The sequence below is a fragment of the Rhyacophila brunnea genome, unplaced genomic scaffold, assembly GCF_057557595.1.
Source record: "Rhyacophila brunnea isolate RB1 unplaced genomic scaffold, BYU_Rbru_1.0 scaffold_16, whole genome shotgun sequence".
Classification (NCBI taxonomy): Eukaryota; Metazoa; Arthropoda; class Insecta; order Trichoptera; family Rhyacophilidae; genus Rhyacophila; species Rhyacophila brunnea.
In genome coordinates this window covers 24698341-24724319 of record NW_028232816.1, presented here as the reverse complement: position 1 = coordinate 24724319, position 25979 = coordinate 24698341, and the positions used below count along the sequence as shown (strand labels likewise).

The following is a 25979-nucleotide window of genomic DNA, read 5'->3' as shown; positions in this document are numbered from 1 at the left end:
ATTAAATTCTATATGTTGGTTTATTTGTCGATATAACAGCTATTTTAGTTTATAATAAAATGACATTTAAAACTGTATTGACTATATATTTATTTAAACTAGGCACATAATAAGGTATAATATGGTAGCTTTCACTTTTGCTACAAGGAGTGTCACTTGTTACTCGCAATGCGTTATTTTTAATCAATTCAAAAATCGGCTAACCAATGAAAACACCCACTGATTTAAATAAGCATTACTATGCATTAGGCTCATAGACATTAAATTGTATACATAAAACAAGACACATTTTAAAATTTTAAAACTAATGTAAAAAGTTAATTGAATCTAGGATTTCTTTAGGTGTCATTTCAACATTTCAAAACCCGCTATAACACTTTTTTGAAATAATTAAGATATATAATTATATCGTTGGATTCGTTATTAAAATCTCTACATGAAAATTGTACCGCCTCTTTCAAAAATCCGCTACGATTAACTGTCATTTATGAAACAAAATCAATGTGTCTATCAAATCCCGCTATAACACTACTGAAACATTCAAAAACCTTTTTAGTTAAAAAAGTTTTAATTGATTTTTTCAATATAATGAAAAAGTGTTATAGCGGGTTTTGAAACTCAGCGACACTATAACAGGCATCTGACATACGTAGTATTATATTATAAGTAGATGAATTTTATTACGTTTATGTCTATTTAAAAGACTTGAGAAATGAGTAAAAAGATAAAAAATAAATACTTCTATGTACCTACTGCCATCAAGCCAGTTAAACTTTTTTTGTTTTAGCAGTAACCCCTTGGGTCCCAGATTGACGGTACTGTAAAGACGCATAAGAAAGTAATTTCAGTTTATTTGCATAATAAAAAGGGTCCAGGCATCTCATGTTTTAGGAATATCGCAATCATTTTCAAGCGAGCGACATCTTCCACCGATCCCTTTGAAATACGTCAAGAGACTTTAAAAAGTTGCTTTTATGGGATAATCATACGAACACTTTGTAGCGAGTTTGGTGACGGCGCTTTTACGGCGCGACCTAAAAACAACTGTAAAGGCATTTGCACTAGACTTTTTTAAACTGAGACAGAAGTGGATGCCAAAGTGTTAAACTTTAGTGAAGTGATAAAACTGTTCGACGCTTAATAAATTGAATGAAATAATTTATTCTCGATAGATTGTAGGGTAAATTTAAATGTATTTGCGTATTATTGATTAAACCACTATTTTTTTTTAATATTATGTACCAACAGAATTGGTTTACTATATTGTGAAAAGCCAGTCATATCCGTAAACGCTTACTTCTTAAAAGGGTAGTTGTTTATTCATTTATTAAGGGAGGGCCAGTTGTAATTATTTTTATAAAGACAGTATTTGATTGATACCACAGACCTGTTTTTAATGGCTATTTTATTGTATACACTTTTACACTGTATTAAATTTTAAAGATGTAAGTATATAAATATTTAGATAATATTAAATAATTTAGTTTTCTGTGTGAATTTAGTAAAAAATAGTTTTACGTCATTCTGTGACAAATACACATATGCAAGGAACGATTATTAAATTGAGCAACAATTTGAAAAATTCTTGATTGAAAAGTTTGATATCGACATCATTTATGGCACTACATCCTTGGCGAGTCTTTGCCTCCTTCAAAAACTTTCTCCATCTGGACAATCCATCACTGAGACTCTCCAGTTGCTTTGACTAAGCATTTTTAAATCTTCCATATCATAGTCCAGCCATCTAAATTTCGTCCAGGTATTCTCTTGCCATCGGGGGTTGTGTACATTCTATGTACGTGACCGATCCAGCATGGTATCTGCATTTTCATATGCCACGCGATCTGTCTGCCCCCATAAATGGTGTACAGCTTCTCATTATACCTTGACCTCCAAATGCAACTTTCTTGAGCCCCAAAGATTCTTATCAAAGCTCTTCTCTAATTTTCCAGTAATCTTTATGTTGATAGATGTTACTATAAAATTTATTACTGGATAATAATAAACATAAATTGTAAAATATAGTAGGTGACTTAATTACATTGTAATTATTATAAAAAAAATGTATTTGGCCACAAACTTACAATATCGGTTGACGCATATATTAACGAGTTTGGAACATCCAAGGTTAACTGAACTATATAAGCAAAATTACCCGATTTTGGTATCCGATAATATAATATGTAATAAATGTATTTTAAATATTTAAATTTATTATTGAAAAATTGAATAGCAACAAAAACAGATGACTGATAAACAGATAATAATAATTACAAGATAAAAAGAACTTTTTATAAACCACGTTTTTAAATTTTCTGTTTAATCATATAAACTTGACAATTCTATGTATTAATAAAAACATTTTTTTGTACTTGATAGAAATACTGTATAAATATTATAGAATACAGAAAAATCATTTTGACATTTCATATTGATTTTCATAGTAACGCACGTATATATTAATAATTTAGTTGCTAGGACCCACTTAGCAACCAATAGTAGTGAGTAGTAAATATTACTTTTAGCGAATTTTTTCTGAAACATATAAAACAGAATTAACTGTAAATGAATTCAATTCTGCTTAAAGATGGCCAAAAGTATTAAAAGAATGCATTGTCGTCGTATTCTGATATGTTCTAAAAGTTTCAGATGTCTAGCTAGTCGGGTAGTTAGTTAAAAATCTTGGATAAACAAGAAAAAAATTGTACTGCATAAGAAAAAATCTGTACCGGACAAACAAGAATACGAGCTAATAAAAACGTGGTAAAAATTATACGAACTTGGTAACTAGTGATCCAAAAAGCAATATATCATTATGATATACTGAAGTAATATTCATATTTAAAGAAATTATTAACTATATCATAGGTATACTAAGAAGCCGTAGAAATAGAAAATTTGAAGATTTATAGAAAAATATTTTACCCGTTTACAGTGAACATAATATACACTGGTGATCGCTTACACAATGAATAAATAATATACTTATTCGTATTATTAATAAAATTTTTCGATTTATAGGCGCACGTTTCTCTACGCGTGTTTCACCGCACATTGCTGCAAATTTTTGTAGGCATGGATAAAAAAAAGCTTATATCATATAATTGGTATCATCATCATCATCAGCCGGGGTCGATCCACTGATGGATAAAGGCCTTCCAATAGCTCAGTCTACTCTTCTCGGTCTCCAGTTCTTTGCTGTTACGTACATTCACCGAAATTTATGAGCTCGTACATCCAGCGGGTTTTAGGGCGTCCCTGTATACTGCTGTAAGACGGCATTTTTTCAACGAGCGACATATCCAGCTCATTGCCATTGCATGTACTTAGCGACATCTATCACATCACGCACTCTTATCTGCCTCCCTTATACATTGGTTTATTTTGTGATATTTACGCTAAACATGAACATTTCCATGCCACGTTGCTCTACTCGTAATTTTTAGATTTCACTATTGGTATATACGAGTATGTATTATTATTTAATATATTTTTTCATATGAGCGAACGTTGAATTTAACTTATTGACCGCGGTGGATTTAATTATTATTTAATTACTATTTAATTACCGCATTTAAATAACATGCTAATTATATCGAATGGCCAATTAATTAGTGTACAACAGGCGTGTCGTCCGCGTTGAAAGAATTTAAGTAGGTTTCTTTAATTATGTGTTTTAAATACTGTTCATTTAATTGTTTCAGATGCAAGTCCTGAACTGGTGTACTGGTTTTCCGAGCAAACCTTACAGCCTGGACCTTCCGTATCCCTCAAGTGCGTAGCGGCTGGGAGTCCACCACCTCGATTCACGTGGACTTTGGATGGATTTCCCATTCCGGATAATACAAGGTTAGTTCACATCACATGTATTATCTCCATAATTTTTTATTAATTCATTTAAATCGTATAAAATTGATATATCATAGTTTTGTAAGCGTTCATATACGGGAATCAACAACTCTCATATTGATCGGCGATATTAAATAACTGACCGCAATTATGATTTCCATAGTATCCGTTTCCCGTATTGTCCAACTATTGCAAACTCTGTAAATAGCTGACTGCAAGTATAATTTCTTTGATATCCATTTTCCCATATGCTTAGTCAGCCAATGTCAAATTATCGCAAACTCGATGTAAAATAGCTGACTCAATTATAATAATTATTTCCTAAATTCTCTTTCCAAGATATTATTTTGATTGTGAGTACCTCATAATTCAGAGGATTCAGAGGATCATAATTGATTGGGAATGACACTCTAACATAACGTCCCGGTAAAAACACATCTCACCGTAGTATCATTGTATTGTACCAAATATACCCTTGTAATTATTTAACTGTAAATAAATTCTCTCTTCTCCATCATCACAAACAATTATTACTACCGTTTTTCATCTGCAGCATCCACCGCCAAAATGAACAACGACAAATATATTCCAAAAAATTTGAATTGTTAATTTTTTTTCTCGTCAAGATAAGTTGGATATTTGATAAAAATAATCATGGTTTCAATCAAATAATAATTGCACATTAATGTATCACTCTCACGCACCAACTTTACTGTTAAGTTGATAGCCAAACACTATATTGCATTTATTTAACATTATATAATTCTATTTGACTACATCCACGATGATCGAACAACTAATGCGTCTGCTTATAATGTCATGGGTCACAGATTCGAATCCTGGGTCTAGTCAGTACACATATTATGTTGAATGTGTGTTTGGAGTCTAATGGATCTAATAGGTGCAACAAGTGGCTTACATCCAGTTCTTGTAAAAACAAAAATATGTTAATACAAACCTCTACTTTGTGGAGGCTCATATGATATTCTTAATATTGATTACTCCAACAATGAATGGATAATAGACTAATAAATTTATTACTTCAGAAATAAACCTATCTAAAAAAGTTTTATCAAGTGAGATTCAAAATCATATCATTCTGTCTAGCTGAGTACATACGAAATGTTCTAAAGAATATAATTTTCTGCTAAATTTTTAATTTATATCTATAATATATCAATATACCTAACTAAAATAATTAATAGGTAGCATCAGGCCTACTCAAATTTTAAATAATATAACGAATGATTTTGACATTTCTAAATCGTATTTATATGTTAGGTAGTATTCATTAATTACTAATTGAGTATAACTGAAAACTGATATGTGGTAACATCGATTTTTAATGAAAAATCCATACCGAAATGAATGTTTTGAATTTTCCAGGAAATACTAATAAGGGTAAATACATACTACTGTTGAAAAAAAGGTTGCCATTATAAAACGAACACTTTATTTCTCATTGATGGATCGGCTGTATTGAAAATGCTTTTCATACAAATTACATTAGTGAAAATAAAATTCATCGCACGGAAGAGGCATTCCAGATAAATTATATTAACAAAAATTATTATAAAAAAGTTAAATAATATTATGTTTTAAATTTAATAACGATTCAATGACAATCAACTGTTGCTAATGCAGCATAATATTTCAAAAAGTTTTATTTGTATAATTAAAATGTAATATTAATAATTTAAATTTCATTAAAACTAATAATTATGTTGTTCCATGCTATATACTAAATATCTTTCGGCAGATGCCAGTTAGTAATTAGTGCGAAAAAATGTTAATTATTAAATATATTATTCTAACTACATAATATAGTTACTGCCAAAAGTAATTAAGTGTCGAAACCATGTTATATATTAATTGCAATTTGAAAGTTTTATACACCTTATAAAATCATGCATAGTGCTAAGTTCTACGTGTTTTATATGCATGTTCTATAACTCGGATGGCCTTAAATTTTTTCTAGCATACATATTTATATATAGACACATAATCCGTCGTTAACTCTAAATAAGTATATTATCGATTTACCAACTTTTGGCACAACAAAATCTCGAAAAAAATATAGTGCCGAGCGGAACTCGGGCCCGCATCTATAGTATCCCGGCGAACGTGATTTAGGTACCTATTTAGCCACCTGCGATTTCCCCACTTGCACTCCCCCCACTCCATCCTACCTGGCAACATACATTTTTTTGTTTTTTTTTCCAGTATGTATGTTTTTGTGGTATTGCCAAATTATATAAGATGTTCAATAAACAATTCTACGTTCTTAAAATTTTTATGAATTAATTATTAGTCGAATAAAAAAATGTTTATTAAATCGAGATTCGATAATCCCTTCGTACTGTTTTAACTTGTATTTTAAATATTGAACAACAAAGTTTAAAATAAAACTATACCCATCTCCAGACAGAGTAAATATTTTTTAGAGAAATAACTTTCAATGTACCTGCAGAAAAAATAATAATTAACAAAAACTTTGTTTCAAAATCATTAATATTTCAAGTTGAAATTAATATTTATTTTTGATTTGAAATAGTTGCCAGCATTTTATAGAAAATGGAATAAGAATATTACGTCCATGATTTAAATTTATTTTTGATCTTTGAGGTATTAGAGAGCTATCGTGATAGAGAAATAATGTAAACGTTAATTTTAATGTTGAATAAACTTTAAAAAAATGTAAATATGTGTAAAATAATACAGTTTTTTGTTTTTCGTTAATAGATAAAAAAAATGTTTGCTTGTTACGTGAAAAGTGTAAGAACGAAAAACATCGTCTAACTTTGAAAAAAAAACTTTTTGTGTGTATATAGTTTTGGTCTATCTTCAGTAAGCATTGTTACGTTTTAACCGAATATTTCCTATACTGAATAAAAATGTACTATGTAATACCTATATAAAAATATTCTTTGACCGTCTTTACATGAAAGCATAAACAAAATTTTAAAATCGTTTTGGCAAAAACTTATACAACAAAATTTTAACCAAATTACGAATAGATATAATTATCAATAGACTTATTTATGTAAGTATTATTTTTTCTAATTATAAAGTGAATTGTTAAATATGGGTATACTGTTTATTATACCGGTATACTGCGTATTATACTAGTTATTCTGATACATATTCTTTCTGGGTTTCAAACGATATTATATTATAAATAGGTTGGCATCTTTTACCACATCAATTAATAATGTACCAATTTCATATTTTTTGGAAGAAAAAAAAGTTATGGTCTATGTCGCAAGAAGTCATGATCGGTTTAGTCATTTTTGACATGGCACTACTTAATATATTTTATTGAACTCTGCCATGACTCCATGGTACCTGCCATTGATTTTTGCAACCACTGATGTTTGTAATGCATGAGCCAAAATTAACAATGAATCAGTAATTCTTCCAGGGTGACTGACTGACCGCTTTGATCTTTTATCATAATTTTAGTTTTGAAATCATTCATCTCAAGTTGATTTCAGATATTTAAAGAGTGCATTCTAGTCTGGATATCTAAGATCTAAAGAACCCTTATTTTTCTCTATTTATATTAATTCAAAACGTAGGCGTTGATGCCAATGTAAAATCATTTTTCTAGGTTCCTGGTCGGCCAGTACGTGACAATACACGATGACGTCATCAGTCACGTGAACATATCTCACGTGAAGGAGGAAGATGGCGGCGAGTACACGTGCACAGCGCGCAATGCCGTGGCCAAAGCCTCGCACAGCGCTCGCGTCAATGTCTACGGACTTCCTTACATCAGGGAGATGCCTAAAGTCACAGCCATTGCTGGATCTGATCTGGTCATCAAGTGTCCTGCCGCTGGATACCCCATCGACACGATTACTTGGGAGAGAGGTAAGAGTACACGATTAATTTTACATTTACTCGAAAAGTTATCGTATTACTACTAATATCGACTATATAAGAGATCCATAATAATATGAACGGTTTACATTACTTACAATATTTGACGGAGAATCCAAAAAGTTTTAAGCGTAGTTTAAATATGGGGTACTGGTATGAGCTGGAAGGAAGCAAGAAGAGAATAAGAAGAATTGGTCACCCATAATAGCCAAGAGTAGCCATCTATGAAACCGTGAGTCGCGAGTTAAATCCCATGGTTGGACAAAGATGCATATTTGTAATGTGTGTTTAATCCAGTGCAAGGACTTTGAACGAATATCTTATGACCATTCTTAATAAAACGAATCTGTAAATACAACATCCACTCTGTAAGATTTATAATATTCTCAGTTTCGGATCAAACTGTTTTTTTTTTTAATAATAACAACATAAGCTTTTATTTATTTTCCCATTTACGTGTTTTCTAAACTGTATGAATGGTTATTAGCCATTATTTCATGCTTTTTAATGTATATTTGATCTAGTGAAATGACTCATTTAGTTGGATGAATGCCCAACAATACTATTCGCAGTAAAAAGTCTGTTAATACAACTTATAATCTGTGACTCTGTGAGGTCTATATTCTCTCCAGTGGAATGAAAAAGGTAGCTTCTTTTGTTTTTTTTTTACAGAATTTGTATCCATAGGAAAAATAATTACAAGATAAACAGAACTTTTATATACAACGTTTTTAAATTTTCTGTTGAATTATTATGCTCAATATGCTCAAACTTGTACTTGATTTAAAGTAAATAAAAAACAAACAAACAAAAAATATAGAATACTGAAATATAATTTTGATTTCCATAGCAATGCATGTATACAATAATAATTTAGTTGCTAGGACCACCCACTTAGTGGATTGCATTTCGGATTTCTTCCGAAATAACTTTTTATACAAAACAGAATTAATTGAAAATTAATTCAATTCTACTTAAAAATGGCTAAAAGTAATAAAAAAATGCATTGGCATCGTGTTTTGATATATTCTAAAAGTTTCGAATGTCTAGCTAGTCGGAAAGTTAGTTAAAAATCGATTGCAAGATTTGTACCGAACAAACAACCACCTGACAAATAAGAATACGACCTAAGAAAAACGTTGTAATAATGTTGTATGCATTCGTAGCGTTGACATATTATATTAACATGAACAAGATGGTGGTCTAAATTGTAACAAAATTGTAGATTATACACATAATATTGTTTGATATTTGGCCTGTTATACTAACAAATCCACTTTAAAATTGAGAATAAATATGTACTTTATAGTGTTTACTGTTTTGAATAATACATCATTGACTTAATATAGTACCTAAATGTAAAAAATAGCTTGATAATTAATTAAACTTATACTCAACATTTTAAAGTAATCCTATTATAATATGTGCGTAGGTACTTGATAATATTCGTATTATTATGTTTGATTAGTTAGGTACTCTTAAATCTAAAGTATGATGGATTTGAATAAAACGTGATGCTATTTTCGAGGAGCTTTACATAATAGATACACTGTGTTCGGTGAAAAAGCTTCTATTTAGAATGGTAATGTAGACCATTAATCGTAGTAGATAATATGTCTATTTTCATATAAAATAGAAACTTAATCACTGCGGACTGACTATATTATATAAATATTATTTATATAGATGGTATTTTTTCGCCAACGGAAATCCTTACCAACGGGCACCGATCCTTCACGTGGTCCAGTGGAAGGTGTATGTCAGTAATAAGACTCAGATGGATGTCAATCTTCAGTGATGAAAGCTCAGAGCAACCGTATACTGAGCTTCGGAAACAGATGTTTGCGACGGATACTGAGTGTGCGGTAGTATGACTTTAGGAGCAACGAGAAGATAAGAGAACGCACCAAGCAGCCTCTCATCACGCTGAGAGTGAAGAGGCAACGTTGGACCTGGCTCGGCCACGTGCTTCGGATGCCAGAAGAGAACCTCAACCTGGCTTGCCTGTTCTTTAAGTCAACCGGATTCCGGCGTCCTGGAAGGCCGCTAAATACTATCTATAGAGTGTATACGGCAAAGCTACGGGATGCTGGTTTGACCTGCAACGAAGCAAGAAGACTGGCGAGTGACAGGGATTCTTGGAGGCGCCACGTGGTGTTCATATGCTCCAATTAACTGGCGGATATGGCCGAAGAAGAAGAAGATGTTTATTCGTCATGGTCTCAAAGTATAGTTAAATGTTGTAAATAAAAGGGTAAGAACTCAGGAGAGTTTGATCCTCAGTGAAGCAACTCGGAGAGTATTATAGTTCAGTTAAGTTAAATAAGTTGTGTAATATTAGAATCATTTTCAATAGTATAAATAATATGAAATAGTAAACAAGTAATATTAGTGACGATTAGTTTGTGCATACGGGTTTATATGTGTGTAGTAACACAACTAGATAGGGTAGATAAATTATTGGGGTTGATCACTAATATAATACTGAGTATTCGAATCGAATATATCGAATATTCAATGCTACATAATTAGTAACATAGGGTGTCGATAAATTAAACAAAATACATTTTTTTTTTTAATTATTAATAACCATGTCCTTGGTTTTTCGTACAAGGTGGTTGTTGGTAATTTTGAACAATCACAAACACCCAGGCTTTGAGAAAAACACATAAATGTTTTTGTCATGACCGGGAATCGAACCCAGAACTCTCGGGTGGAAGTCCAGCGCCTTACCCACTGCACCACGAGAGCCGCCTAAACAAAATACATTATTGTTATTGAGGAGATATCATAAAGAGATGTGTTATGGATACATAACATAGGTAATGATATTTAGCATGCAACGGTATTTATTAAAAATGAAAGCGCAATTATGCAACTTTATGTTGAATGAATTTTTTAATTATTATTTCCGTACGCGTGTTGTACATAGGTAGAAAGTTACGTTTTTTTAAGTGTTCTTGTATGGTGTTGCCTTTGCAACAATTGGCCATGAACGAGACATAGTGCAAAAATACACAGTTTTTTTTTTAAGTTTTTTGGTGTATATGCATATTAGAATATCGTTAGAGTATCGTACTTAGCAGAAAGCAAAGAAAACTGTAGGATTTTAAAACTTCTAAAATGTATCATAATATTATAGAAGTTTCGATTTGATTTAATTGTAATATCAATGAGATCGACAAGGCCTACATTTATTTATTTAGAAAATAAATATTACGGCATTACAGCGATTGGCCAATGCGCCATAATACATAATAAATACAAAATTATAAAAATATCTTAATTACAAATAACAACTATTATATCAAGAAAGTAGAAAAGACAGCATGTGTTTATGCAAATATTAAAGAAACATGATTATATATATACAATTATAAATTTAACACGTCCACAAACATTATATAGTTTATACAAAATAAATCAACCTTTATGGTGTCATCGTTAATCGCACGATACACAGCATCATGAAACATAACATCTCTACTGCGACGAGGTATCTTGAAGACCGTAGAGTTACGAGTGATATTGGTGGGAACATGAAAATTAATATTTTCCAGTATATACGGATTGTTAACGAACCCACGAAGAAGTATAAAGAAATTCTTTAAAAGAGCAATCACTCTTCGGATGGACATAAAATGCATTGATAGCATGCCCGGAAGAAAACGAGTCGGGAAATTCATTTATTATCATTATCATAAGGAACGAACACGTATGTTCTTAAGTAGAGAAATCTAAAAAATCTATTGTGGACTCGATCCAACTTAATTGTGTGGATGGACCTATTAGGACTCCAAATAATGCTGGCATATTCAAGAATACTCAACACAAATGATACGTATAATGTACGTAGAACTTTGACGTTTTCGAATGATTATGAAACCCTCATAACAAAAGCATTTTGCTAGATCTAGCACTGATGTTAAGAATATGCTAATTGAAAGTGAACTTTGCAGATAGATATATCATACTTACCTTTACCCTCACCTCATTTCACTACTCCAACTAACTGTTACTTTCAAGATCTTAACTTTAGAATCTTGTGAGATATCAGAATGAAACTTTATTAAATAGGTACCAATAATATTATAGTCCATAAGCTGTACCTACAGGTTTCATTAATACTGATTTTATTAATTTATTAGTTAGAATGAAACAGACAGAAATAATTACAAGATAAAAAGAACTTTTTATATACCATGTTTTTAAATTTTCTGTGGAATCATAATAAACTTGACAATTCTATGTATTAATAAATATAGAATACTGAAATGTCATTTTGACATTCCTTATTGATTTCCATACGTAACGGACGTATATAATAATAATTTAGTTGCTAGGACCCACTTAGCAACCAATAATAGTGAGTAGAAAATATTACTTTTAACGATTTTTTTCCGAAACATACAAAACAGAATTAACTGAAAATGAATTCAATTCTGCTTAAAAATGGCCAAAAGTATTTAAAAAAAATACATTCCTATCGTGTTCTGATATATTCTAAAAGTTTCAAGCGTCTAGCTAGTCGAGAAGTTAGTTAAAAATCTTGGACACCAAGAAAAAATTTGTACGGGACAAACAAGAATACGAGCTAATAAAAATATGCTAAAAATATATGATATGCTTTAGGTATCATAACAATGGTCAAGACGCTGTAGAACATGGGAATATTTCTAAATCTTATATTAATTAATAACGTTTATTAATACCAACTTATTTAAGCAACAATATTTTCTTAAGAAATAAAAAAATAATAATTTAACCAATCAAATTAGAGTGAAAAAAAATCAAGTCATTTACCATCAATCCTCATGGCAATTGCGATTGCCTCTAGGAGTATCTATTAACCCGTCCTCGTGATTTCCCTTGGTGGCTGTCTAAGTCTTACACAAAAAAAATGTGTAAGAATTTGTTTAGAAAGCAGTGTAAATGTATCGGACGTTATAATATATTTCTTCTGAGCTCTTTCTCGTGGAGTAAGTTCACAAAGAGTTGTATTTACGTCTTACTTACATCCCCTAAATTGACTTCCATTCTAATATTATTAGGTCGGAATGAACTTCTGATATTAAGAGATCTGATCTTAACTAAGAGTTTAAATTTAATATTAAAATCAATATTATGATTTAGTTTTAGGTATTTAATATATATGTACATTTTTGATTAGTTGTAAGATGATAACATATTTTTAACTGAATTTTCAAACATTAAGCTATTTCTGGGAAGTAAGGGAGTAAAAAGCAAGAAGTAAAAATTAATACTTTAAAAGAGCAATCACTCTTCGAGTAGACAAAGATCGCATTGATAGTATATCCAGAAGAAAACGGGTCGGAATTTTTTTTTTATTATCAATATCATAAGGAAAGAATCCATATGCCTTTGTCATATGCCATATTTTGTTTAAGCTATACTTCAGCTGGGGCATGGTCTAAAGTGATCGTGACTACGCGATGCGAAGATTGTGCAAACAATACGTGCAGAACAACACATAATCTGTCATAAAAATTCAACATGCGTCCATTGAATTTTATGTTTATTGTTCTATTAGTAATAATAATAATATATTCATTGACATGTTTTCTTTTTCAAGTAAATGTGTAACGTTTTTAGTCATCTATACACGATTTAAGAATTAATTCCTCCTACGCCATCACAAAACAAATTGACGTGTTCACAGCTCGACTTTCGCTCCCCAATTGGCAGCTAGTCCGAAATTTCGTAGCACCTATAGTTGAAAATTATTTGCCGTTTCACTGAAGAATAATACGTACACGGAAAAAATCAAAATATTAATTTAATTATTAGGTACGTTACACGTATTATTCCAATATGTAATAAAAACAAAATATTTAATAATTCAGAACATTATAATAATCAAATTTGACAGATAATTGGTAGGTATATATTTTAATAATAACGAAAAACTTTTAATAATTCATTACAAATATTTTTTTATTTACAACTCAAAACTTTTCCATTATTATTTTAATGATATTCTATCGACTTTAAAAGTTTTTTAATTAATTATGGATAAAATTCCGTCGAATACTATTTACGCTTTCAGCGAATGAGATGAGAAATCAAATTAATAATTCTGGCCTGGAATGAATTCAATCAAGCAACAAAATCTGGTTGATCAAGTGCCTTTAAATAAATTATCAAAGGCGTTTTATTTGTTTGTAATATTTTTATTCGATATGAAATTAGAGAAAATTTATTCATGAAGTTTAATTCATATCTTCATCGAGTTGTTTAATTGTTAAATTAATTGCATAAAACAGAGGTATTTTTATTAATTCGTTTAATATTATGTAAAATAGTTAATTTAAAAGTACTGTTACTATTCACTTACTTATTAAAAAGTAAATACCTAGCAAGACCAATACGATTTTTTAGAATCACAAGATTAGTTTATCTACAATCTACAGATTTTGCTTCTATGAAATTTATTAAATAAAACACACTTTACTTATCTCTATCTTGTAAACGGGTATATTTAGGATAATAGAGTTTTGTATTCCTAATAAATATGATTACGGTATTATCGAAACCAGGGTTTACTCAAGACATGTATATTTGTAGTTTGGCCGCTGTGATCCTAAATCACCATATATATATATATATATATCAGCCATTGAACAAATTATACAAATAGGTATTTGTAAAATGTTTAAATATCCGTGCACAGTTATTTTGTCAGAAACTAACGTACGTCCAGGCCTGTAATCTTTCCTATCAACCTAAATTAAATCAAAACAGTATTTTATGAGATCGCAAGTTGTTAAATAAAATACTCTAAAATTACCCCCAAACATAGCCACACTCGCTCGTTCGTCAGTATTTTTTCACATTTCCTGCTGAATACATAAAAATGGATATTAAATTTGAATCAAAACATTTAAAACGATCGTAAAAAGTTTTTTATTTAATGTCCAAAATTGATTTAACGGACTGATGTATCTGGGTCGGAACTACTCTTAATTAGTATCATTAAATAAAAACAAAAATAATTACAAGATAAAAAGAACTTTTTATCTACAACGTTTTTAAATTTACTGTTGAATTATTATGCTCAATATGCTCAAACTTGTACTTGATATGAAGTAAATAAAAACAAACAAATATAGAAATACTACCGAAATGTCATTTTGATTTCGATAGTTACGCACATATATATTAATAATTTAGTTGCTAGGGCCATTCACTTAGCAACCAATAATAGTGGATTGGATTACGGATTTCTTCTGAAATAACTTTTCATACAAAACAGAATAAACTGAAAATGAATTATATTCTACTTAAAGATGGGTAAAAGTATTAAAAGAATACATTGGCATCGTATTCTGATAATATTCTAAAAGTTACAAATGTCTAACTAGTCGGGAAGTTAGTTAAAATTCGAATGCAAGATTTTTACCGGACAAACAACCACCGGACAAATAAGAATACGAGCTAATAAAAACGTTCTTAAAAAATACATGAAACCTATCGATTCAAATTGTCAGTTTACTATCAAACCTAATGCCAAGATCTCTTAAAAAATATTGGTCAAAACAAACTTCCAAAGAATAAAGTTTACATTCATAAATAATTTGATATTATGTATTTTATATATTACGATAAGGATGCTTTTACGCTAAATACCTAATACAATATCCTTAAAGCATTATATTAAATTAGGCTTAACCCATCTCTCACAATCCAGCCTACAGATCAAATAGTAATTAATCATGCATTATTAGGGTTTCGGTTGTAGTGGTGTCTTGAAAACTGGCATAATAAATTAATACTTTGGACCATACTTAAACATCCACAAACCTCTCACATCCAGTTATTTCTACATACTCGTAAATCATATGCAAGACTCCGTGATAGAAATTCAAACTATTTTGCTATCAAGTAACTTTGCGGTAAGTAGGTACTTGGAAAATTCACACGGTCTAGCGTTAGACCTATTATAACCGCTGAGCATGCTCTTTTTGTGGGCGATATAATATATGTAGACTTAATATACCTAACGTATATTTCATTGAAGATGTTTAATATCAAACGTCCATATATCTTTGCCCGTCGACACGTTGCTCAAAGTTTAAGGCATCTTCTAGCTGGCCCATATAATATATTATTTCTCCTGCCATCGTGATTTCAACGACAGTGGTTTTGAAATAACTCTGCATGTTTATTTATAATTAATATAATTATGTAGACCATAGGGTGATCAAAGTAGTAGGTACCTACTATAGATTTTTAAAACGTTATTCTGATTCTCACCAAAAGTAATATTTGTGTTCAGTATTGTTTGGCAAACAGTTCTGTTGTACAGGGTATATAAATTTTCAAGATGTATTACAACAATAATGAATCTATTCCAGCTACGTTTCGAGCATTACGTGAAATTTATGGTCAAAATAATCGACCTACAGATATTACTGTTCGTAATTTAATTAGAAAATTCGAGTCAAATGGTAATTCTTGGGATGTTAAGAATCCGACCCGTTAAAACTTAAACGTACTGCTGAAAATATCAATGTTGTGAATCAAAGTGTGTATAAAAATCCAGAACAATAAATTACACATCGTTTTCAAGAAGTTAGACTTTTTTTATAGCACTACATGAATTATTCTCCATAAAGATTTGCATTTTGAGATAATGTAACCTGAAAATATAAATTATAATCTCATAGTGTTTATTATATGTGTTTCTTGATTTATAATACAATATAATCAATAATATTGTATATTTATTTGAAATGTAACAATAGTATATAAATGCACAGTTAAATAAGCCTTGACCTGAGACTTCGTAGTTTATACGAGTAGCAAAGCAGTTTATACATGTCGCACCCCTAGTTTTAAACTATTACAAGTCGAAAAAGTGACATTTTGAGTTAATAATGCAGAATGGTTGAAAATATCATTATTTATCTGGTCAAAGACTATCACAAGTCTAAATGAATTCTACGGAAATACAGGACAGAAAGAATAGTCTATAGTTTTTATAAATAGTATTATGTGATATTTAAAGACTATGCTATTTTGAGTTGTTATAGTCTTAAATTAGGATTCAAATTTTTAGTGAGTTTAAGACTATGACATCTTGAATTATCATAGGTCAGGAATGGACAAAGTAAATAAAACTTGTGTTGTGGTCACACTGGTGACTAGCCATTCTGAAAACATTGACAATTTGACAGTAGTTTGTTGATAAACACAATAATAAATAAAACAAACAGTGATGAAATCATAGAAAAAGATCTCAGAGGAACACGTGAAATCGTAAGAAAATTGATACCGAATTAAAACAATATGTTAGAGATCACATCGAATGCATTCCTAGGGTAGACTCCCACTTCCTGAGAGCTCAAACTTTCAACCATGTCCAATCTAATAAGATCATATGGGCCTCCACGTGTGGTTTAATAACATATTTTTGTTTTTTACGAGATATGGATGTCACCCATTTGCTCAATCTATTAGGTTCATACTCTGACTCATACACAAATTGAAAAACAATATGTGTACTTGCCAGACCCAGGATTTATATTAGGAATCTATGACCCACGACGCTACACCAGACTAACTACCAGACAATTTATTGATGGCTCTTTAAATTTAGCAACACTATAGGCTATACAAAGGAAAGTGTCGACAAAATGATCGACCTTTCGTGAAGTTATCTCAGTATTCTACGATCTTTAATACAGAATTTAATATTAGGCGCTTTCAGTCAAAAAACGATCGATGGTCAGCACAGCATACTTATACAAATTTAAATGATACACAAAAAGCAAAACAATTAATTGCAGTTCTCTCATAACCCTGTGGTAAAGTCTCAAACTTCTATTACACCAGAAAACTTGCAACATATTTCACAATCTTTGATATTGGTTAGAAAAAGGGTTCTGTTGTATCTGGAACGAAGTGACTCCTAAAAGAGATTCTAATGAAATTGGTAGTTGTATTTACACACCATTAATTGAAAAAGAAATTCTAAAAAATAAGAATGTGCATTTTTGGTCTGATAATTGTGCTGGACAGAATAATAATAAATATTTAGTTGCGTTGTATTTATTATTGGAAACAGAAAATATAAAGTCTATAACGACGCAAAAATATTTGACCACGGGTCACACCCAAAATCAGTGTATTGCGATGCACTCACTCATTGAAAAAGAAAAAAAGAGAATGCTAAAAGTGCTCCAGTCTTCATACCAGCTCAATGGATACCCATTATAGCCATGGCTGAAAAGAATGATGAACCTTATAGAGTTAATGCAGTGGCAACTAATGATTTATTTGACCTGAAATTGCTGTCCGACGAGCTGGGACAAAATTATGTTATAACTTCCGTAGGTACGAAGGTAACATGGCAAGCAATCAAAGTCATGCATTTGAAAAAAGAATCACCGTATAGTTTTTTCATTATTTCCAATTTTATTGATTCTTCATACGAGGAAATTAATATAATGCATCGCATGACGGGTCGTCCGGTTCACATGAATATGATAATTTTACAGAAAGCTTATAATGAGCCACCAGGAATAACCATGCAGAAAAGGCTATTAACTATTTTTCTATAGGCTTTTAACTATATGCAAAAGAATTGATACCGATGACGTACCACGATTTTTACAATAATTTGAAAGTCGCTAATAGTACTCAAGTGGCAAGAAATGACTTGGTTCACGAAGAGAGTGATGAAAATTACTCTGATTAATTCTAAATTATATAATAATTTTCATTAAGCCGCGTTGACACGGTCCAAGTACGATCCAAGTAGACTTGGACAGAATGCCATCCAAACGCATTTGTATGAGATAGCTTCATACAAATTACTCGGATGCGCACTTGGATGACGGCGTCCGATCCAAGTACACTTGGATCGAGTGCCATCCAAGTGACAGCTTCATACTGTTTATTCCTATCCAAGTGCACTCGTATGAGACATCTTCATACTAATTCCTATCCAAGCTACTTGGACCGCGTCCTACTCATCCAAGTTAACTTGGATAGGAATAAATAGTATGAAGCTGTCACTTGGATGGCACTCGATCCAAGTCTACTTGGATCGTACTTGGACCGTGTCAACGCGGCTTTACATAATATGCAAGAATCTTGGAAAGGTAATCATAATCTTATACAATTATATATTTTAAAAATTCGGTAGGTATGTGATGGTTTACCTGTTCCAGTTATTTTATTTTGAAATAAAAATTTCAAATAACCATTTCGTTTATTATTTTACTTGATATGCATAATATATTGAAGAGATTTTATGTTGTTTCATATAAGTTTGTATTGTGTGCATGATGGGTTATTTCAAAATTTATCAAAATAGTCCAATTTTAGACTATGACATTTCAAAAAAACTACCAAAAATATGTGTTCTGTATAATTTTTCAATATAATAATAATTTCATACAAAAGTACAAGACCTAATACACATTGAGCAAGAAAATCAGTTTGGTACATACATTTTTAGATTTAGTTGAGGGGGTTTGAATCTTTGAATCCAATTATCTCAGAATGCTGTTTTTTGACTTGTCATACTTTAAAACTAGGGGTGCGATGTCTAATATTGTTGATACTTATTTTCAAAACTGATATTTATTACTAAAAACCAATAAAAACTATAAACTATAGACGACCGTTTCGAATTAGATTCCGTAATAGTCAACCATTGCGAGGATTGATTTATAATATAAAAAAAAACACTTGTCAATGTAAGTGAAAGTCAAAATAGAATTAACAAAATAACTTTATTTCAAAACCATTGTATAAAACTAATATGTAAGAACTCCATGGGTCTTTAATCGTGTATATTTAAGTCATCATCATAGTTTGTTTAAGTATCTTAGAACCTATGTTACTTTATAAGAAAGCTAGTTGTTAGGTATGTCTTTTAATATCAGGTTCAAATAATTGTCAACGGAACACTTCGCGGTCAATAAACCCAGTAAGCGGATCGCCTTGACGATGATTTCATAATAACACACAACATTTTTCTTGCTAAATCAACTGTTTACAATAATTCGGAATGCGAACATGATAATATCGAATCATTGTTATTGCAAGAAAATTACTTGTCCGATCGTGGAAGAATGCACATCTTGCAACTTTGTATAATAAAATGTAATATTAATTATTTTATAACGCGATTTCGTAATGTAGAAAGAGTCGTTTTCCATAAATTGTTTACCAGGGCATGAACTCTGCATCGGTCATGCAGTAAAAACAATGACATGCATCTTCAGGTCGTTCGCCTCAAGCTAACATAGCATTTCCTTTATCTAAAATCAGTATTAAAACTTAGGAAGCGAGAGACCTAATAATACAAGTCGTCAAATCATTCTAACATGCAGTTGAATCTACGATCTAACGATTAGTAATTTTCTCACGACGCATCTCCGTAATTATTAACTTTCAAAATCACTTAAATATCATAGTACGTATCTGTATTGAAATTGTATCATTTTTATTGTTAAGGGAAATATATTGGGTACTACTTTAATCACACAGAATCCTTCTATTCATTGGAATCAACCTACCCTCATCATATCTTCCTTATGATAAATTATCAAATGCTTTGGATTCACCAAATAGAAAAGCTCAGAATACTTAGTAAAACCAAAACGGTTGCTTAACCTATTTATAAATTACCAATTCTAGACCTATCACAATTTGACTAAATATTACACAAAACATGTATACCAGTATACCCCAAGTTAATAAAATAAAGTAAGAAATATGAACTATCATTTCCGAAAAAAAAATGTTTATTTATTAACAGAATCTTTCAAGCCGCTGGATTACACTCTAAAGCCGTAAAATAGAGTGGGAGTTTCTCACACCATAGCCTACTAATTCTCTGGCGTGTGCCGAGGGCAAATATTGGGCGGGTTCCTTCTGAAACAAACCGCCGGTTAATTCGAGAGGATCGCGGACTTTCCCGGCTGGATCTGTACTACAACCCCATTCCGTGGATTATCCATAATAGTCTACACCGAGCTTAGATGAGTACACACCGTGTTCTTAGGCTGGAAGAACTATTTCGCTTTAGTGGTATTCGCATAAGGAAATAGTTTCAGAAATACTTTGATAGAAACTTTTTAAAGCGGGAAAAATGTTGTTTTGTGTCTTTTTGTCCCGAATTCTTTACGGAAGTACTCGTAAATGAAGAATTTATCAACGTAAAATTCGAAGATAAATAATTACAAGATAAAAAGGACTTTTTATATTATACAACGTTTTTAAATTTTCTGTTGAATCATATAAACTTGACTTGACTAGCTTAAGCGATCAAAAAAAAATGTACTTGATAGAAATAACACTGAAATGTCATTTTGACATTTCATATTGATTTCCATAGTAACGCACGTATATATTAATAATTTAGTTGCTAAGACCCCAGACCCCTAGCAATCAATAATAGTGGATTGGATTACGGATTTCTTCCGAAATCACATACTTTTCATACATAAAAGAATTAACTGAAAATGAATTCAATTCTATTTAAAGATGGCTAAAAATTAAAAGAATGCATTGGCATCGTGTTCTGATATATTCTAAAAGTTTCAAATGTCTAGTTTGTCGGGAAATTAGTTAAAAATCGATTGCAAGATTTGTACTAGATAAACAACCACCGGACAAATAAAAATACGACCTAATAAAAACGTTGTAAAAATAATGAATTTTGAAATAGATTGTTATGTGTTGTTACTAACTACAGATAAGATTGCGCGAGTCCCATATTCAAACTTTCTATAGAGAGGTATTTATTAAAAAGGACGATTACTGTGTAACACAATTATTATTGCTTACTTACATACATAAAAAATCTTGTACTATTTAAACTAACAATAAAACCATTAGTAAAGCATTGTTATATTACGGTAAAAATATTCGAAGATAGCCTGCTAAAGAATGCGTCGATTTGAATACCAATATGGAATGTGTAATATGCGTAAAAAATGGATTATAAATATGTGAATAAAATAGAGGAGAGAATGTGTGAATAAAAATATAGATTGGAGCAGTAGCGCACCCAGGGGGGGGCAGGGGGCCTTGCCCCCCCCCCAAAATATGAAAATCATCAGAATGATTTTACACATTGAAATCGAAAGCCAATAAACTATACCTTGTGCTTAGACAAACAACACGGCAAAAAATGATTTGTAATTCTCCAGCACCCTTTTTAGCAAAATTTCTTAGATTTTACTTTCTAACAGAAAAATTTCGAAACACTGATGTCAGGTTTTTTTAGAAACCCGTTCCCTAATGAAATTCTCGGTATCCAACCGAATTCTGGAGTGGTATAGGTGATGGCTGGGGAGGGTTGATAGGGCTCTAGCCTGGGGGCCCGGGCTGTGGGGGGCCAGCGTGTCGGGTTGACCAGATAAGTGAGATAAACACACATCATAAATTATCTTTAAAAGTAAAAAAGTCGCCTGCGGCGCTATTACACTTCAAGGCTATGAACATATTAAATTATATAATTGTCCAATATATTTTCAGCTTATTATGTGTCGATACTCGACAGCTCCATTATTAAAGTAGGTGTATTGAAAATCGCCAATAATTCACTGTATAAGTACCTTCAATTTGAACTAAAACACAATTTGAAAAACGTTAATGTAGTGTTTCACACTGTCTTTAATCTAAGTGGTGGATAGGGGGCCCATCAAATACCCTAGCCCAGTGGTCGGCAAACTCATTAGTCAATAGAGCCAAATATCAACAGTACAACGATTGAGATTTCTTTTGAGAGCCAAATTTCTTAAACTGAAATTATATGCGTAGGTAGTATGTAGGTACACTGCTAATTTACTTAATAAACTTTAGTTAAAGTTTTAAGTCCTAATTAAATTATAGGTAGGTACACTGAATAAAACTGAATATCATACGTAATAATGATCTTATTTATTAATAAAAATTAAATTGTAAGTCAGGTATCCATATAATTGAATCATGACAATGACTGACAAACTCAATGTGAATAATGGCCTTGCATCTCCTTGTAAAGTTTGGGTAAGTCAGGTTCGTATGTTGTTGATTTAATTTTAAGCACGATTCCAGGTTCTCATCAATAAATCGATTTCTCATTTTACTTTCTTGGTAATCTTTTTACTAACCACAAAATTTGCAATATTAACATTGTTGAAAGATTTTATTCAGGACCTAATTAAATACAGAACTTTATTTTTCTTGACGCTTCTCCTCAGCTGCTTTCTTCCTTGCATCATCGACAGAATATTTAGCGCAAAATTACGAGTTTTTAGTTGTAGTATCTCTCTAAATTTGAATGCGCTAATTTTTCCCGACACATAAATAAAGGTCGGTAAGCCATTTAAGTTTTAAATAAACGCGAAGTCTCGGTCTATTCAACATTACATTTACGGTTATCTTATTCCATTTTCTTTGCTTCTTCTTTGTAGCCATGTCAAATATGGCAGAGAGCATCTGTGGCAGAGCCGCACTCAAGGGGCTAAAGAGCCGCAGTTTTTCGACCACTGCTCTAGCCTGAGGGCCCGTTTCAGGATATCGGAGCCATGCTGTAGGTACACCGAGTGCAATAGACAAAAGACCGATAAATGAGATATTAGGCTGTGTTGTATTGAGTAGGTTGTGTATAATTTAAAAGCAATAATACTTTTTTTGTCCATTTTCAATTAATATGTTGAAACCTCAATATTAAAAAACCAAAAATCTGCGATAAACATTCGGCGAAAAGAACGACTACACCCACTACGGTGGTGGTGTAAATCAAAAGAATATTTTTTTCGGTGGAATTCGGCATAAATATTGTAGCTCTCTAGACCAGTGTTCCCCAAACTTTCGACATCTGTGTACCCCTTCTATAATTTTCGTAACACTGAGTACTCCTCGTCAAAGAAAAATGCATATAAGTACTTTAATAACAATCAAAATATATTCCTTTTGTAGAACATAAACAAAATAATAATAAACGAAAAATAAAATTCATTCATAATAAAATATAAATAAAAGTTATATTATAAAAAATAACATTCATTATAAACCATGAGAAGGATGAAATTATTTATGTTGAAACGACAGATCATCATAATTTTGTTCCCTGGTTATTAATTTTAATCTGAGATGCGGTTCCACACCCAAAGGCTGTTCCTTTTTTTTACTTAATGTCTACAAATGCTGAAAAAGCAACTTCACATAGATATGAAGTTGAAAAAGGCAATGTATTTCAGGAACTTTTCTGTTAAAACTGGATACACATGTTGCATTTGCAACCTAAATGATTTTTAAGTACACTCTTTATATTTATTTTGCAAGAATGCGTCTGAAGCTAATAATTCCAACAATTGCTCTTCTTCCGCATGCAATAAACCTTCTAGCATGGATGTTGTATGAATGCTTGTTGCACCAGGCGTAGCCATAACCAGGTGCAGCGCGTACCCCCACCAAACTCTTCCCGTACCCCAGGGGGTATGCGTACCACACTTTGGGAAACACTGCTCTAGACCAAGCAGGTAGCACAGTCGATATTATTTAAGTAATGTTTAAGCATACTAGGTACACATGTCCAGCATGGTCGCTGTTCACTTCCAATCCGCCAATCGCTGATGACACGCTCAACGGTTACCGCCACTTTGCCTCCAATTTAATAAAAACTAGAAGAAACTGTACAAATATATCGCCGTGTATTGTGAAATTATGTAAAAATATTTATATGAAGAAGAAAAAGAGCCTATGGGACTAATTTCCATTCTCCTCCTTCGGCCCCCCCCCCCCCCCAATAATAAATCCTGGGTGCGCCACTGGATTGGAGAAATAGCAAGTTAAGGGTAGAGCATGTTTAGATTTAAGCGTAAATAGTAAAATCGGATAATTAAATTATTCAGGGCCATGAGATCGCGCTGACAAATGTATGTGATTATCAAAGAACTAGCATCTATAGAATATAATAAAAAAAGGAATTTAAATGGACTAAGAGAACTACGTATAAAAGAGACTTGTAAGTGTATGATAAAATTGACTGATAAAAAGGGCGCCAAGTGCTTCCTAAGTGTGTACATAATGAAATACCATATAAATAAAGAAAACACTAGATTTAGAGATAACAATAATTGTTTATTATAGTCTAAAAAACATAGAATTTATTTTGACAAGTATAATAATTATAGAGACATGAAATTATTAAGGAGACTCGGTGATCTTTTTTATGCGAAGACATGCTATTCTACAAAAAACATTATAAATAAAAATAATAGGGTATTCATCTGCTCTGCATCCCTTCAAATTGTAGACACTGAATTTTGGTAATTAATGTTAATAAAAGTTCAATAAAAGTTGAAGAAAAACTGGTTTTTAGGTGGCCGACGTCCGACCGGCCATGAACCAAAAGTAGGTTAAGTTGAAAGATCCATCCAGTTGAGAAGTCAGGGCAAAAGTGATCGAGATCGATTCATATCCATCAGTGGCGAAGGGTGGAGGTAGGCTGTTAAGATTCGCTGTAAATAGTGCACACTAAACTTTGTTAGTCATATGTATTTGTTTTTATTGAACTAAGACTACAATTTACAGATGGTGTTAGTTATTTTTTTTAAATCAATTAAACCCTGCCTAAACGAAACCATAATAGTTTTGGTGTAATTTGGGCGATACGACAAAATTGTGCACACTTTTCCATTCATATTTATTTGTTTTCGTTGGATTAAAAATACATATTACACATATTATGGGCTCATTTTTTTTATTTTATTAAGCCCTGCCCAAACCAAACTATAATAAATAAAAAATATTATTCTATCTATAAAATATTCAAAGTTATGTATGATTTAACTGCATAATTTTAGATATTTTATAGATATACATGTATTTTTTGACTTTTTATCTATTATGGCTTGGTTTCTCAGAGTTTAATTGATTTTTAAAAACTAACCAACACTTTTTGTAAATTGTAGTCTTATTTCAATGAAAATAAATATGTATGTCTGAAAAAGTTTAATGTGCACTATTTATGGCGGATCTTAACAGCCTACCTCCACCCTTCGCCACTGATATCCATCCCTCCCTGCCGCCAAAGTAAAAGAGTGGGATCAGCTCCGGCCGCAGGGTGGGGTTTGTGTGACAGACAATCAATCCTGCATCCTCTTCTATTGGTTAGCATTTACCTACTTTGAATATAGGTATATGTGGATATCCACAACGTGACAAATGGTAGGTATCTATTTTGATAAAACCGGTGTATTTTACGTGATTTTCACCTA

At 31.5% G+C, this 25979-nt stretch overlaps 1 protein-coding gene across 1 annotated transcript in view; it reads left to right on the top strand.

The window, feature by feature from the left end:
• Positions 1–25979, top strand: part of Dscam4 (Down syndrome cell adhesion molecule 4) — a 304268-nt gene that overhangs the window by 170091 nt on the left and 108198 nt on the right. The window contains 2 exon segments of the mRNA XM_085943975.1: positions 3705–3849; positions 7460–7722. Of these exon segments, the coding sequence (XP_085800101.1) occupies positions 3705–3849; positions 7460–7722 (408 nt within the window).